This window comes from Lepisosteus platostomus, chromosome 11 (assembly GCF_059453375.1).
Source record: "Lepisosteus platostomus isolate fLepPlt1 chromosome 11, fLepPlt1.hap1, whole genome shotgun sequence".
Taxonomy (NCBI): Eukaryota; Metazoa; Chordata; class Actinopteri; order Semionotiformes; family Lepisosteidae; genus Lepisosteus; species Lepisosteus platostomus.
The window spans coordinates 4,475,937-4,491,905 of record NC_142621.1 but is presented as its reverse complement, the minus strand read 5'-3'; the positions used below and the strand labels follow the sequence as shown (position 1 = coordinate 4,491,905).

The 15,969-nt window shown below is 44.4% G+C and overlaps 1 protein-coding gene across 6 annotated transcripts in view; it reads left to right on the top strand.

The window, feature by feature from the left end:
* Nucleotides 1-15,969, top strand: part of acot11b (acyl-CoA thioesterase 11b) — a 33,053-nt gene that overhangs the window by 1,539 nt on the left and 15,545 nt on the right. Inside the window, exons 1-6 of one of the 6 annotated variants that reach the window (XM_088597991.1) lie at nucleotides 4,124-4,252; nucleotides 9,870-10,083; nucleotides 11,109-11,178; nucleotides 13,995-14,055; nucleotides 14,771-14,872; nucleotides 15,272-15,407. In XM_088597991.1, the coding sequence (XP_088454117.1) occupies nucleotides 4,127-4,252; nucleotides 9,870-10,083; nucleotides 11,109-11,178; nucleotides 13,995-14,055; nucleotides 14,771-14,872; nucleotides 15,272-15,407 (709 nt within the window). In that variant the 5' untranslated portion in view covers nucleotides 4,124-4,126. Of the gene's footprint in view, nucleotides 1-4,123; nucleotides 4,253-4,658; nucleotides 4,967-6,534; nucleotides 6,665-6,972; nucleotides 7,119-9,869; nucleotides 10,084-11,108; nucleotides 11,179-13,994; nucleotides 14,056-14,770; nucleotides 14,873-15,271; nucleotides 15,408-15,969 lie in introns of those variants that run through there. The other 5 variants (XM_088597993.1, XM_088597995.1, XM_088597994.1 and 2 more) reach the window with 5 other exon arrangements.

Below are 15,969 nucleotides of genomic sequence, written 5' to 3'. Positions count from 1 at the left end.
ACGTGGTTCGATGTCTGCTATTGTGTTGCTGAACACAAAACCTATTCATTCTTCTCAATCTTTTAGAGGTCCCAGGCAGGTTTACCTTCAGTCCTCTTGAGCCGGGGGGAAAGCAGATTCCTCTCTTTATCCTGTCGCCAGGAAACATGGGCTTCAGCCCTAGAAACGGGATGGCTGTAATTTCCGAGCCTTCTCTGGGGACCAGAACTAAAAGAGATCTGCATCTCACGTTTCAGGAATATATGGATTCAAACACCGAGATTATTCATGCCCTGTGATGGACTGGCATCCTGTCCAGGGTGTATCCTGCCCCATTGCTTGCTGGGATAGGCTCCGGCTCACCCCTGACCCTGAATTAGATGAAGCAGTTAGAAAATGGATGGATGGACTATTCAATGTTGCTTTGAAATACGTCTCTGTCAATGAATCAGCGAAGAGTTATTTTACTACGAAATGTAGGACGGATCTGTGGAACTCTGCGTGCCTGTGAACACCTGCAGCTGTTTTATCAGTATAATTCTTTTTTGTTATGCTCATCAATGGTTAAATCGCACATTTCACACGGATTCCAATACTCTAAGGCATGGACAGAGTAAACCTCGTGGACTTCTTCAGAATAGTCAAACATGAACCAGGGAGCAACAAATGGAAACTAAGTGGAAGAGCTCTTAAAACCTGAGAACAGGAAGCGCGACTTTACACAGAGAGTTGTGGGAGTGTGGAACAAGCTGCCCAGCCATGTTGAGGAAGCTGGATGAGATCCCCAGATACTAGAAAAAGAGTGATGGGCCAAAGAGCCCCACCACCACCTTATCTGTCGACTTTCTTAGGTTCCTGAGAGACATTCAGTCGCTTCATTCGTCTTGGCTCTCCCGAAGAGCTCGCTGCTCGCTGTCTCCCCAGTTTTCTGTGTAAAGCACACCACTCGCATTCATCACCCTACCACACCTGTCATGACACGCGTCAGTTTCCACGAAGAGTACGCGCAAAAGAGCACCCTGGGCTCCAGGGTTTTCACATTCAGCTGAAGGGGAGTCGGCGGGGGGGTGATTGGTGCGTGATCGTGCACAGAGCAGAGTCGCGACTTCACAGACGGGGGAAAGTGCTCGCTGGGGCACAGACTGACTTGAGAAACGGGTCAGAGAGGCACGGCACCGGCCAACAGGCGACTGACAATACAGATCATTTGTCGTTTTGAAAGCTAGAGGAAAAAACAAATCCCACTTCCCTGTAGGTACTGTGGCTCTGAATTGCCACGGAGCCGGAATTGACCAGGAAGAACCGGAACGCACCCTGGAAGGGTTTTTTTCAACGTTACAACCCCCCTGCACACCTCTCCCTTTTCCCCAGATATGTTTGCAGAACACTTAGAAGACGCTGGAGCTGTAGACCTAGACTGCCCCGTGACTTCGGAACCATGTGCATTGGTGTTTTCATTTTCAAAAAGAGGGGTGAGGGGAAAAACGTGGCCCTGAAAAGTGTTTCTAGGCTACAAATGATTCCCTTACGGGCTGGAATCCTGTTTTATGTGTAGCATCCTCTAATATTAGTTATTAAAAAACATAGGGAACATTAGGTTTGTTTTTTTGAAGGGTTGCTGTACAGTCTTGCCTAGTAATGTCGGGATAAGCGTCCAGGCTCACTTTCATTTTGTCAAGCGATTAAACATACCCTCCCCTTTCAAGCCCGCTCCAGCCAGGGCCCGTACGGACCGGACAGCAAGCCCGGGAAGCCGAGGGTTACAGGGACGCGTGTGTGTTAAAAAGTCTCAGCGGTTCTTGGGGTTGGAAATGGAGAAGGGGGCAGCTTGAAACCGCCTGCAGATTGTAACTCATTGGAGGAGCGCCGTGTCAGAGCATTCCGTGTACCGCGCTGCGCCCCCTCCGGAGGGTTCATCCGGAAGGATTTAACTCTCCTGTTGCTCGATTGTTGCTTCTTTGTTTTGGGTAGAAACCTGCGGTTATTAAAGTTCATGTGAGGGTTTTTTTTTTTGACGCAGAAGTGAAAGAGAGGCCGTGCACCCGTAGTCGCCGGTGCGATCGCGACCTTCAGGCGCTAGTACGAGCTAGCTGTGCTTGTATGTAACAGGCATGAGCTTTGTTCACCTATTTTTTTTTCCTCCCCGTGCAACATTGCACAGGGGAATTTCTATGGGCTGTTTTATTTTAAGAGTAGAAAAAAAAAGAATAGGAAAATTCTCCAGAGGTGAAACTCTGGAAACGCGTCAGGAATAGATTAATATCGAAAACGAGTAAAGTCGGCTCATTTAATTATTTCCCTCCGAGCCAGAAACAGCAGAGGCGCAATGCGAACAGCCGGCAAGAGTCTGTTCGTATGATAACGGTATAAAACCTCTGGTTTGGCATTCTCCTTTCCTAAAGCACGAAATAAAACAAAAGATCGTTTGAAGCATAAGACGGGGATCCCACCCTTTCCTGCAGGACTTGACTGATGAGACTGAATAATCAATTAGTAACCCCCGCAGGATAGAGAAGGCAAAATTAGAAATACCTATAGGATATATTTTGAGTGTTTTATTACTGCATTTAAAATGGACATGAGCTTCATTTTTCTATTTCGACAGTTCCTTTTCTATTTTCAGTTTCAGTAGTTCCTGTGTTCTTGTAACTTAAGTTTAGGAAGGAGCAGAAATGTGTGTGGGCTTTAAGAGCTCAAGAGCTAATGTACCGGTCGAGACTTTTTCCCCTTAATTTGACAACACACCTGCGACGTTACGAAGTGCGATTTGGTTCGAGAAAAAGTGCCATCAAAACTAGTCAGACCGACAATTACACAAAATACTGTACAAGTAAATACCGGTATGAACTAACGAAGAATGTAAGCTTGTTTGATTGAGGTTTGCACTCGGGAAATGGAATTTAAAGCTAACTTGTACGAACTTGTTCTTAAATGTACAATTTTGCATAGAGACATTTTCTGATTTGTAGCTTGTAAAAAAAACGCAGTGAAATGCATACATGCACGTTAGTTTAAAAAAAAACACTTTGAAAATGATTTAGAATAACCACAACGATGTTTTCTGTGCACCATCGCTTAGTAACGTTATTTTGAAATTAATGTTTAATGACATAATGTCGGTGAAAATGGGTTGTGTGAACGTGGACTTAGACGTGTTTGTTTAGCACTATGTCACTCATTCACATCAGCACAAAATTACTCCCCTGTTTATCAAAGGACATTGTTTTCTTTTGTTAATCTTTATATTTCCGCTCATACAACAAGGCGTTTTACTTCATGAACAGTTAAGAAAAGACAACGATCAAATGTCTGAGCTATTAGCAACACAAAGGGATTGTGGTGCCAAAGCGAAATATTGTGCCTTCGTGGTTAACGTAGGTGATAGATAAGGCATACACAGGAGAAAATGCATGTGGCTGTTCGTAACTTATTTGATCAGCAGAGCCGTCTCCTTGGCTAATTCTTATGACAGGTGGACCGTCTCCTTGTAAATTTACACTACCACGCCGAGACAATGTCTCCTCAACCACGGCGCCCTCTGTTGGCGAAGAGAGGCGTCGCAGGCTGGATGGTTCAGTGATCCCTGCCAGCGATGCAGTGGCACAGACAGCGCGTTTTTGTTTCTGTTTAGATCGGAAGATCAAGAAATAATGCATATCCCTAACGCTTCCTTAAGATCCCATTTAAAAATACTTCCCTATACCCCAGGCGATTCCAACGGAGTAAATGTTACTGAAGACCCATGCATGCAATGATTTGTGGCAGATAAGCGCCTCGTGTGTTATTATTGAAAATGTCGACTAATTAACCATTTCAATTATCATCCATAAATATTTATACCATGTTTTCACAGGGTGCTTATAACCTCGGGGTATCTGCTGGTTTACATGCGTTTGAGTCTGAAACATGCTACATTTCTCGACTTAGCAGCACAAACTGTACCGAGGCCAGAATTAAAAGGAACGAGACATAGTTTCACAACAACAACAACAACAACTACTGTAACTAGCACGCCAGACCGGATCATTTTTTTTTTCACATATTATATATCCGATGAATGGAGGCACGCGTCTGTTACTGGGTTAGTTTTTAAAAAGTGCACAATGTCAACAATTCAGAGCGCATGCCGCGACACGTCGATAAAGAAATGGGAAGGAATTGGGTTATTCTCTTTGCCCAGCGCCAACCTTGGCGTTTTGCTACAGAGAGGATTCGGCGTGACTTAGTTTCAACGACACAAAACAGTGCAAAGCGAACAAGTGCCCCCTTTCAGGTACAGTGAGCTCCGTCGCAGACACGTTTTTTAAAAACATATTTCCGCGCAGGGTAACGGGCCTTGGAAGAGAGTAAATTGCAGTTGTTAATCCCTGCCCCAAACAGACCTTTTTGGGGGGGCAGTCCACCACCACTACCGCTAATACCATCATCATAAATTGTGATAAATTAGCAAGCCTAACTTCAGATGGGTCATAATGCATTTGCTAGCACGTTTGCGTCTTGTCTTGCATTAGTAAGGGTTTTCCCTTTTTTGACAGTCCCTTTCCTACAGCTCAAGTCCAGAGTTTTAGCCTGTAGTCTATAGAATACGAAAGAGGCGTAATCCTGCCGGAGCAGTCCATGCCGAGCATGGCCCCACCATAGGCGAAGGTCGCAAACGCAATGGTGAATAGTGCGTAGGGCTGGCGAGGGGAGCGCGTCTCAGTGCGCGCCGCCTTAGTGTAGTTTAAGGGGAATGACTTTTTGAGAGGTGTGTCCTCGTTTTCCTCCGCCAAGCGCCATCTAAGTACGGGGAGAGTGGTGTGTGTGGTCAAAACGGGCTGTGACCGGGTTGTCTGAAGTCGGTCGGGATTTCCGGTAGTTATTCCGATACGGTCTTGCAGCAAAAAAAAAAACACCCCCAAAAAAATCACCGAACCTCGTTTTCTGGCGAGCCCGCCGGCCGGCCGGCCGAAGCAGATGCGGTCTGACTTTCAGGATCCACTTTAAAGTAAGACGATATTTACATACTGTAGAGTTTTGAAGTTACCCGGTGACAAACTTAAAAGGACAAATCGGAGGACCTGTCAGCGGTGTATACAGAGTTGCTCAATCTCCTCTGTTTGGAGCGTAATGCTTTCTTTTTTTACACTTGTTTTGCAAATTGCGACAGCTGTATGTGGTTTTGTAATTATATACTTGTGGTATTTATGTGCAAACGTGTTTTTGTTCATGCCTTCTTAAGATAATACAGTTGTGTAACACGTGAATCTGTTACAATGTGTACTGAAAGGCGTTTATGAAGGAAGTGTATAGTACATACGGTATTACTTTGTTTCGCTTTGTTTGATTCAGGGAAAGCATCTTTAATTTGAACGGTCCCAACTCGCACACAGTATAGGAATTAGCGAGGTTAGGTTAGTTTTACATTGCAAGTCTCCACATGAACATGTTTACAAATTCTAGTGCAAAAAGAAAACTCTCTCGCCGTGCAAATTCTCTCACCCCAAACCTATTTTTTTTATTTCAGACACTTTCAGGACTTTTCACAGGCACTGAGCTCATCTGGTCTGTCAGTGTTGTGACAAATTTGGACAAACCATGATGTGTGGTATCCCCCTGTATATGGGGGAGATGCAGAATGTGTCCTAACACCTGCTCACAGCCATTTCTCAGTGCTGTAGAGCCAATTGTGTTACAAAACAGTCGATTAAACACAGTAAAGTCACAATAAATCATGATGAAACCGTGAAAAACAACGACAAACCAAAGCGATTGTTACAAACAGAAAAACCCGTGAAACTGCTGTGCAGATACTCTTTGGTGAACCTAAAAAACGATGAAAGGCTTGTACTTTAATATAGTGAGCACTCACCTTTAATTCATATTGAAATATGTATTTTTGAAGTTTCTCACAAAACAGAAGATATACGGTAGCCTGTCCTGAGAGATTTTGTTTTCCAGATTCACCAGTTCACAGCCAGTCAACGTTGTTTAGCTTGAAGTTCCGATTTATCAGAACGATTAGGTACCGATGATCATTGAATATTGATCATTTCGGAGTAAATGGCTTTTCTGAGGGTCTGCAGAAACAGTAAGGCAGTGAGTAAAATCAACAATCACCACAGTCCATAAAGTGGGCTTTATCTGACTGGTCCTACACTGGGTCTGTGTTTGTGGAGCTATAATACATTATATTAAGAATATTATATGTTCTTGTATATTGTATATTGTTAAGAATACACACGGTTAGTAAGCGTGAGAGGGGTGAGAAAAGAGAGGCCGTTCAGCCTTGCTGGCCCAGCTGGTAGTTGGTAATTTAATTGATCCGACGGTCTCGTCCAGCCATTTCATGAAAGAAGCCAAGGGCGGTGTTTTAGACTGGTTCTCTCAGCCAGAGCAGGTCGAGGAGCTCTTGTTCCTCCCCGGCGCTCTGTCTTTGGTCCAGAGCTGCTTCGGCGCAAACTGTCGTTCAAAAAACCAATGGAGGCTGACGAGTGACAGGGGGTTCGCCGGCTGCGGACAGTGCTACCACAGACAGGCGTACTGCGTAAGAGATGGGCACTGGCCAGTATCGTTAGACTGTACAACTGTCAATTGGCATACTGTAACACCGCTCTGACACCGTTCTTCCTGAAGAGCCGAGCAACAGAGGGCAAGAGCACATTCCAGCAGCAATACTTGTCTGGGACTCCAGTATTTTTGTAAGGTGAGAGTCTATATATAGAGTGCAGACGTTGCCCAAAGAGCACACAGTGCGTTCTTGCTTTTCCGGTGGTAAAGACTATTAAGAATTGTGTTTCTTTTTTTTTTTTTAAGTATGACCTTCAATTCCTGAAGTATGCTATCTCTCAGCGCGGATGCAGTGACTCGATGGAGGTTTTACTCATTTGCTTTTAAAGAAGTCTGTGTTGAAGGTCAGATGACTAGCACACGTTTCTCGTACCCGGTTGCAAAACTCGAATATGGGACGTGAAGTGACGCAGCTGTGATGCGGGGCAGTAGTGAGAGCTGCCGGAGAGTTCCTGCCCCGGGGGCAGAGATAGTCAAGGCAATATGGCCCTGATCCAGAAGCATCTCCCTGATCTCGCTTGTTTCGTAGTGCTTGCATCCTTAAAGCACCGCAGCGGGACGCAGTAAAGTGACACTCAGGTCTGCGGACGGTCAGTATATAAAGCTTTGAATCCTGGGGCAGTGTTTTAGAAAGTGGTGCACTGTGGTTGTATTGTCTCTGCTTTTCTGGTTGGGGTAGTAGGTGGCTCTCTTGTGTACTAACACAATACAACAATAATAATATTGTCCTTATCTGCTTATCTATGTAAATATAAATGAGTTATCCTGGTGCAGGCATGTGGTTTGAATAGCTAACTTGTCACTGTTCCGTTTTTGAAGATCCCAGTTTATGCTGACTTTTATAAGATCCCAGTTTATGCTGCCGTTAAGTAATCATTCAAAACTCGTTTAAGAGCCAGAGAGGACTGGAACTTGTAATAGTTATTACCTCCAACTAGCAGCAGTCTGCAGCGTAGGAAGGAAATGACGTTTTTCTGGATGCCAGCTCGGTACAAGACTATTAAATGCTTGGTTGTTTATTTTTTAGTATTTATACTCCATTTTAAAGACCTGTGTTAAGTCTGTGCAGGCACATTTGTAAAAACCCACTAGTGTTTCCCAGTGTGAAAATGCTTACACAGGCAGTAGATGTTCACAGAAGAAGAGAAGGCTAGCGATGACAGTTTTGGGGAATGACTCGCAAGGCTTCAAAACCACTTCCTCTGGAATTCTCGTGTTCGTCTCTTGCTGTCAAAGACAAGTTAATCATCTGGGTTTTGTAATTCGTGGGTCTTCCAAATAATGGATTTTGTAGTTTGTGTGCGTGCATAAGCCTGCTTTTTTCATAATGTGTGCGAGGGGCCTTGAAAGAGGTGTGAGGAAAACAAAAGTTGTTAGAGACCAGAGTGAAATGTTTTCATCTCCAGTTGTAGTGTGGGAAGGCTTTGTACGAGCTGTGCTGAATTAACTGGCTGTTTTCAGTCTCTGTATGTTTGCCAGTGTTTTATCAATAGGGCGCTGCCAAGACACAGACAAAGCACAGCCCATTGACTACTGCGCTTTTCAAAGTCTGACCAGTTTTTCTTCTTCTTCTGAAAGTTAACAACTTCGAAGGCAGTTATGACTTTCTCATTCTAACATGAAGCTGCTTGTCCAAGTCCTTCTCCCAAATCAATATTCTGTGTACTACAAAATATGATAAAAGTGCTAATAAATCAGTACCGCACGTTTATTATTTAAGAACATTGTGGAGGAAATAGAAGATGTTTTTCATGCTTCAGGCATTGCTCAGATTACATCATATGGGGCTTGTAGTTTTTTTTTTCTGAAATTTGCCAAGGAATCAGAAGTCTGATGAAAGAAAATGCTGCTGTCAGTTGAGTAAGGTGATTTCCTGAATGCGAGGTGGAGGCAGTGCTTCAGCCTTCGTGGGTGGTCTGGGACAGGGCTCGTGTTTTCCAAGTCGAGTTTTCCGGGTCTTTTTTAAAACAGCTGCAACAACTCCTTTCTGTCCATGGTCAGATTCCAGAGAGGCTTCTTTTTGAGAAATGGAAGAAAAGGTGAGATGGGACATTTATCCCACACTTGTCAACAAAGTAGCACAGGTAAAAATAAAAGACCTTACCAGTCATGGCCTCCAAATAATCCCCATCTCTGTACTGGCTTCATCCCCCCACTGAGAGCTGGTATGCAGTGAGAGTACTGGTGCATCATCCAGGTGGGGCTGCACATTGGTGGCAGTAGAGGGGAGTCCCCATTACCTGTAAAGCTCTTTGAGTGGAGTGTGCAGAACAGTGCTGTATAAGTGTAAGGAGTTATTATGATGTTCTCTTGATTGTGCTGCACTGAATGGAGAGGATCCCACTGAGCTCCTCGGGATCGTACTGGGAGCCATCAGTTGTCCGATCTCCCTCAGAGACCTATTAAAGCCTAGTCTGTGACGCTGGTCAAACATTGGCCTTTTCTGTGGTTTCTCTGCCACAGATCCAAGATGCATCATTACTGCTCTTCAGAATTAGCTGTTTTCTGAGCTGTGGCCCCATCGGAGCTTGACAAAGCACCGATCATGTGGCTTTTTTTAAATAATGGGCCCAAGAGCAGCGTTGAGTGTTATGTTTTGTAATTATTAGCATAGAGGGTTAAGGTACAGTGAGGAAGGTACATAGAGGAAGGTACAGTGAATTGAAAGAAAGCTGAGGGCTTATATATAAACAGTATGGTTATAGCATGGATTGTAGCTACTTAGCATTAAAAATCCAGAAATCCACAAATTCCTTTTGTGAACTTAGATAAAAACTAAATTGAAAACAGCTGAAACTGCAGATGATCATAAGAATGCAAAGTACACACTGTCCTAAAATGTGTGTAGTAAAACCACTACTGTAACCATTTAAGACCCCATTTTCTAAATCCCTGCGTACATTGTGTGCACAGCATATTCTGATTATTCTGTTTCTTTGCATTTTTTATTCTTTAAGTGTGCTATTTTCTAAATGTGGTATCGGACGTTACTCAGGCTGGGATAAAAAGGAGGACCTGCGAGTTTCTTGAAAGCGAATTCCTAAAGGTTTCACCTTTCAATAACTTGAAAATATTTTATGTGGGTCTGGGTATTTTACTTTGCAAATGCTGTAGTGCACATACACCGTACTGTTTTACTGTTTCACCAGCAGTGCGTTGGGATTGAATTTTCAGGCAAATTCATTTTAACACCCTGCCATTTAACAGTACAAACAGTAGGGTTTTAAGGGGAAAAAGAACAGCTCCCACACTCGGAAAGCTAAGATGAAAGTTGTCTTCCTGGCAGTAATAATAACTCAGTGCCTAATTGCTTTTTTGCTTTACTTGTGTTTTTGCACCAGGGCTGCCTCTGCAGTTCTGAAGCAGCGATGTCAAGCGGCCCAGAGACCCCGCTCCCGGAGGAGCCCTTGTTTATCCTGGAGAGTGGGGAGGTCTACAGAAACCCCACCGAGGTCAAGATGAGCCAGATAGTGCTGCCGTGCCACGCGAACCACTGCGGCGAGCTGAGCGTGGGGCAGCTGCTCAAGTGGATGGACTCCACCGCCTGCCTCTCCGGTGAGACTCCCCTCTCTCCGCCCTCTTGACAGTCCGCAGCGACTTCTGTTGCTGAGAGCTTCCTGACTGAGGGTGCCCACACTGTTTTTTTTTTTTTGAAGGCAGCACTGAAAAATATCCTGCTAGTCCAGTCTGGCTTAGTGGCGCGCCAGCAAGCGGTTCCTCTACAGAGAGCCTGTCCGACACGCGTTACTCATTTGCGCCCCTTAAAACTTAAAAAGGAAAAAACGCCTGCCACCTCACGCCTCAATCCGCAGTTATTGTATTGTATACAGAGTCTCGTTAGTTGCATTTCATCCTTTTCTTTTAACTTGATCTTTTAGTTGAATAGTGGGGTGAGGGAACTTGCTAGGAATGAAGAACTTTGAATAGTGGTAATCACCGTTTTAAAGTTTAAAGTTGTTTAAAAATGTAAAATCACACCCGAAGAGGGCTCCGCAGCCGAAGTGTTTTCTTTCTTCTCTTTTCAGCGGGGAATAAACCTGTTACTTGTTCCTTTGCAGCCTACGCATGCTGACGCAGCTCCCCTACCTATAAATGTCATGTGTTTCCTCTTTGGGGTGGCATGGTTGCACAGTGGTGAGCATTGTTGCCTCACAGCGCAGGGACCCCCGAGCTCGATTCCAGACCTGGGTGGCTGTCTGTGTGGAGTTTGTATGTTCTCTCCGAGTTCATATGGGTTTACTCTGAGTTTTCTAGTTTTCTCCCACAATCTAAAGACATGCTGGGAGGTTAATTGGCTTCTGGGAAAACCGGCCCTGTGTGAGTGTGTGCCCTCTGATGTACCAGCGTCCTGTCTGGGGGTACCCCATCTTGTACCCATTGCTTGGCAGGACAGGCTCCAGCTCCCCTGTGACCCTGTATTGAATAAAGTGGTTGAAAAATTGATGGCTGGATCTGCAGAATAAGTAAACTAACTTAACCACGTTCTATATCTGTTCTTTCCATTCTGTATTGGGAATGTGTGTCCTATATGTTATCTATACAGGGATCTTAACCGTCTTCAATTTCTTGTCTGATTTCAGCTGAAAGACACGCCGGATGTCCCTGCATAACAGCCTCTGTAGATGATATCAATTTTGAACACACTATCGGGTAATTTTCTAACCGTCTTCCATAAATGCAAAGTCCCGAAAAAGAAATGGCTCGATTTCATGTCCTCAGACACTGGAATGTAAAGTAGAATAATAAATTAACTTGCTCATTTTTGCAGGGTGTGTGTCTGCAGGTTAGTAGCCTCAGATGTTCTATACAAGTTATCTGTAAGCTTGCACTTCTGTGTTTAGTCTCTAGAAGCAGAATGGGAATTCACAGGAGACAGCGCAAAGCATGTGTGTAATTGCTTGTAGCTCCGGGGGTCTCCCAAGACTGCACTGTAGTGCTGAGTGGGGACATTCCCTGATTCCTTTGCCTCAGACACAGGGCAGATCTGAAGGAGCAGGGACAGAATATGCGACAAGGTGCTTTTTGCTCTGTAGGTCAAAACACTCTCCTTTTCAGGGACTTTGAAAAGGTTTATAAAGACAATCGCACCAAGAACTGAGCTTGCCTTACTAAAAGAGCAAGTATAAAGGTATAATTTGTCATGTCTGCGGTGTTGTAATACTAAATTAATACCGTTAACTCCAAATTAATCATGCACGTGAACTGACAGCATATGAAAACTGGGAACGCATACAGTAGATTTGTTCCTTGAGTTAGTTGTGGGTAGCATTGGGATTGGAATTTTTTTTTTTTTTATTCTGGTGGAAATTTTTGCAATCTGTCACAATTTTCTCGTTCAGACCTGGGGGTGGGTCCCTGTAGTCAGATTTCAGACTTTGAATAAAAATGCCTACTGAGGTTTCTACTGAGGTTTTACTGGGTAGATGTATTTCGCGAGGCTGAAATGCTATCTATGTGTTTTTGAGTGGATGCTTTTTTTTTTTGCATTGTATTGTGTTTGCATTGCTTGCAAGTTGCAAGCCATATGGACTGGGTGGCCATTAATCCCAGCCACCTTTGGATAATAACCTGCCAGGATAGGAATGAGCCTCTTGATTCCCAGGCCAATCAGCAGCAGCCCCACTGCATCAGAACCCCCCAGGGATCTTGATGGAGACCAGGCAGCACTTGAAGGAAGACCCTTAATTATCGTACAGCATGACTTTTGATCAATGTTCAGCACAACTCAGACAGGTGCCCAGTGCTGTTAAGCTATTAGAACCCCCAGCTGTGTTGCTAAAACTGTCATTTGTTAAGCAAATAAAATTTGAAGAGTCACTGACTATTTTACAGCCAGCTCTAATTAGCTCTCTTGAGTAGTGTAAACTACGAGCAGGCCTAATTAATTATCGCAACTGTTGCCACTCATGGGGGTTTTAATTACAGCAAGCAGAATTCAATTAAAATGCTGCTGAAGAAAAAAAAAAGGACACCAAAGCAAACTTTGAGCCCACTCATCTCCCTGATCTTTCTCTACCTGACAATGAGGTTAGAAACATCTGTGTGATTAGCCTTCAGGATGCAGAGAAGACGCGCGTCTTCATTATTGCTCCCACTAGCTGGGAAGTCTTCTCTTCAGCCCGTTTGTTGTCTGTGCCAGAGAGAAAAGCGGATATTTAGCTGCAGTATGATGCAGTATGATGCTGATTTATGATTCTGTTTTTTATTGAACAATGTTTGAGTTTTTGGTAAAGACTTTTTTTTCCCCCATCTTAATTAAGAACGAGTGGTTTCTGACTGTCAAGAACATCTTAAAACATGAGTATTTAAAACATTCAGATGTTTTGCATGATTGTTTTGTAAACATTTGCAGAAGATGCAGTCTTTCTGATCTTAAAATAGAGGAAAAGAATAATCCATACATTTAAATGCAATTTTACCTGCTGTACGTATATACAAAAGACAGCCAGACAGACATTTAACCAGATAATTGATCATCTTTTTTGTCTGAAAATATCAAGAAATGTCAGACACAAATGGAAATTGCCTTGGTACATTGTTTCGTAAAATGTTTGTAAGACCACACTGGGTGCCTTTGCAGTTTAGGGGTATTGATGTGTATGGGGTGTAGTTTAAGAAGTAAATAAGAATGAGAAAATTGTATTTTGGTGCATTCGAAGAGGGGTATCCATGTTTGCATCCATACACGCAAACCTGTGGGACATGTGGCTTTTTGCTGTAAAGCGATAACTAAAACTCACTCTCTCCAAGTACCTCACTGCCGATGGGGCTCCTGGGATAGGAAACCTGCTGGCTGGGACCTGTGGCTCTTCTGCATGCGCGCAATCACGCTGGAGGTGGTGCTCACCAAGGAGGAGCACTTCATAAAATAAGCACTGATTAAAATTCAGAAGTCTTGCTGCAAGTGGCTCTGGAGCTCACCCTGCAGGAATAGTCTTTGCTTTGTATGCAGCGCACAGCACGGCTTAGTGCTTGAAGTCTCTAGATGTTCTGCTCCGATAGATGTCTTACCTGAGCGTGTGTGTGATAGCAGGTTTGCGCCAGTGCTGCTTGGGGCCATGCTAAAGGAAATGGGTTTAATGGAGGAGGGGGGATTTTCCTAGAGGGTTCCCACTGAGAGTTTCAGCTAACCTTTATCTGAAGCAGAGATTAGGAAACGCTTCTCTGTAGAAGGAACCCAAAATACAACGGTTGTGAATTATAGTAATCAATTATGTGTAGAAGTTATGCTTTTATTTATGTATTCTTAATTTGTAAGATAAAACTATATGTTTCTCCTCATGCTGATTCTGGGCATCATAACAGATCGCGGAGTGTTTATTCTAGATTTGATGGTTACGCACAGACTTATGTGGCAAAATGAGTTAAAGGAAGAAGCTGGAGTTCATATCCCCCAAGGCAACCTTTATCTTCTCCTGCAGTTTTCTGTTACACACATGGGAAGTAAAATTGTTCTCTTCTTTTAGGGTTGGACAAGTAGTAAACATCAAGGCTAAGGTCAACAGAGCCTTCAACTCCAGCATGGAGGTTAGTAATAACTGCTGCACCGTGTTACTGATGAAGTTCCTGCAAGCACCTGTTCAGATTATTGCCCGGTCATCGCTTTCTTAAGAATCTGAGACAGGCTCCCGATGAGAGGAAGCCATCTGGCTGAGCCTTTTCCAGGTTTTGGTTATACAAATGATCCTGGAGCTCCACAAGGAACTAAAATAATTCAGATTTGTCGATGATTTTTTCTGCAATACCTGCTCAATTTGGAATTGGTAGCTGGGTGTCGTGTTTTCGGGGCAGAACTCGTGGACAATAAGGACGCGCGGACGGGCTCCTCAGGCCCCCCATGCACACCAAGTCCTGCGCCCTTTGACACGCCGCACGCCCAGCGCTGACGCCGAGTGAGGTCTCAGAGCTGACTGCAGGAGAGGTGTGTCCCTGCGGTGATGACACCCTGTGCCTGCAGCACCTGTTGACCCGGCAGGGTTTGTTGTTGCACCAGCAGTTGTGTGACACCACCTAGGCAATCCTGGTCAAGGATCTGCAGACATTTTTGAACGTGCCCAGTGATATTGGAATCCAAGGCATTAAGGCAGAGCTGTATATCGAAACGTTCGATGGCTTTTTTTTATCTCTTCATTTGTGGTTAAATTAAACAATTAAGAATGGGCTTTTAGAATTAAACCACTTGGTATTTAACCACCTGCGTTCTGTGTTCCGACCTGTGAAATGCACGTCCCTTGCCTTTCAGGTGGGTATTGTGGTGAGCTGTGAGGACCTGTTCGTTGGGCAGCAGTGGAAGGTGTGCAATGCCTTTGCTACGTTTGTGGCAAGGCGCACGGATTCAGGGAAGGTGAGATCAGGTAGAATTAACCACTTTCTCGAACTCCTGATGTCGTATAACCCATTTACACCCTTTAGACTGTTAAGCGTGTTTATATAGCTGAGGTCTACCATTAGCTCTGTGTAATTTAGCTCCTTGTCCTTCTGCCTATGCTTGCTTGAAAATCACTTTTTCTCCCCCTCTCCTGGGCTCTGTATGAAATCCTTAAAGCTGCTCTATCGCATCTGTGAAACTCATCTCTAAAAGCTAAAAATCTTGGCGGTTCTTACAAAAACACAGTTATAGGAAAAAAGTAGAACCTTCCTGAAGGACCCATTTCTGGAAGTAGCCACCAGGCTTAATGGTGTTTCCGGCTGACAGTCATTAGGCACTCCTGTCCTCATTCCCCCTGTCCTGGTGTCTGCGCAGGTGCAGCTGAAGCAGATCATCCCCAGGACACAGGAGGAGCAGATGGAGTACAGCATCGCCGCCGAGCGCCGGAGGATGAGACTGATCCACGCCGAGATCATGAAAGACCTGCTCGGCAACGGCACCTTTCAGATAGGTCAGGCGCCCCCACATCTGTCAGACTTTGAGAGGCTGCAGGGAGCCGGTGGGAGCACTGGGGAGGACGTCGCTGTCCGCAGGCAGAGTTGGAGCTGTGAGCTGTTAGGTTGCCGATCAGGCCTGGTCACCAGCAAGCAGCTGGCGTGAGTGGAAAAACATATCCTGTGGAGTGGCGCGCTTGCCACTTCACAGTAGACACAGTCCTTGAGACTTAAAAAATAATTCACGCCCAAGTTCATCCTTTCAGTCCTGAATGCTTTCACCTCTGATTTAAATTTTCTCATTTACACACTGTAATGCACTTGTTGCAAAACACTAGTGCAATGTAGAAAAAGTCGTATGAAGTAACAGAGGAACTGCAGCTGCACAGAAACCCAGAGAGTATTGAAATTAGTACCTCGTAGACGTGACTCGTTTTTTATAATTGCGTTTACTGACCTCCTTCTGCTAGATTACGAAACAACTGCAGAGGGTGTTAAAATCCCGTTTAACGGATTTTGTACCGAAAACACGTCGAACCCCCTTGTATGCAGTCTTCTCGCCGGGAGCCGTCTCTGACC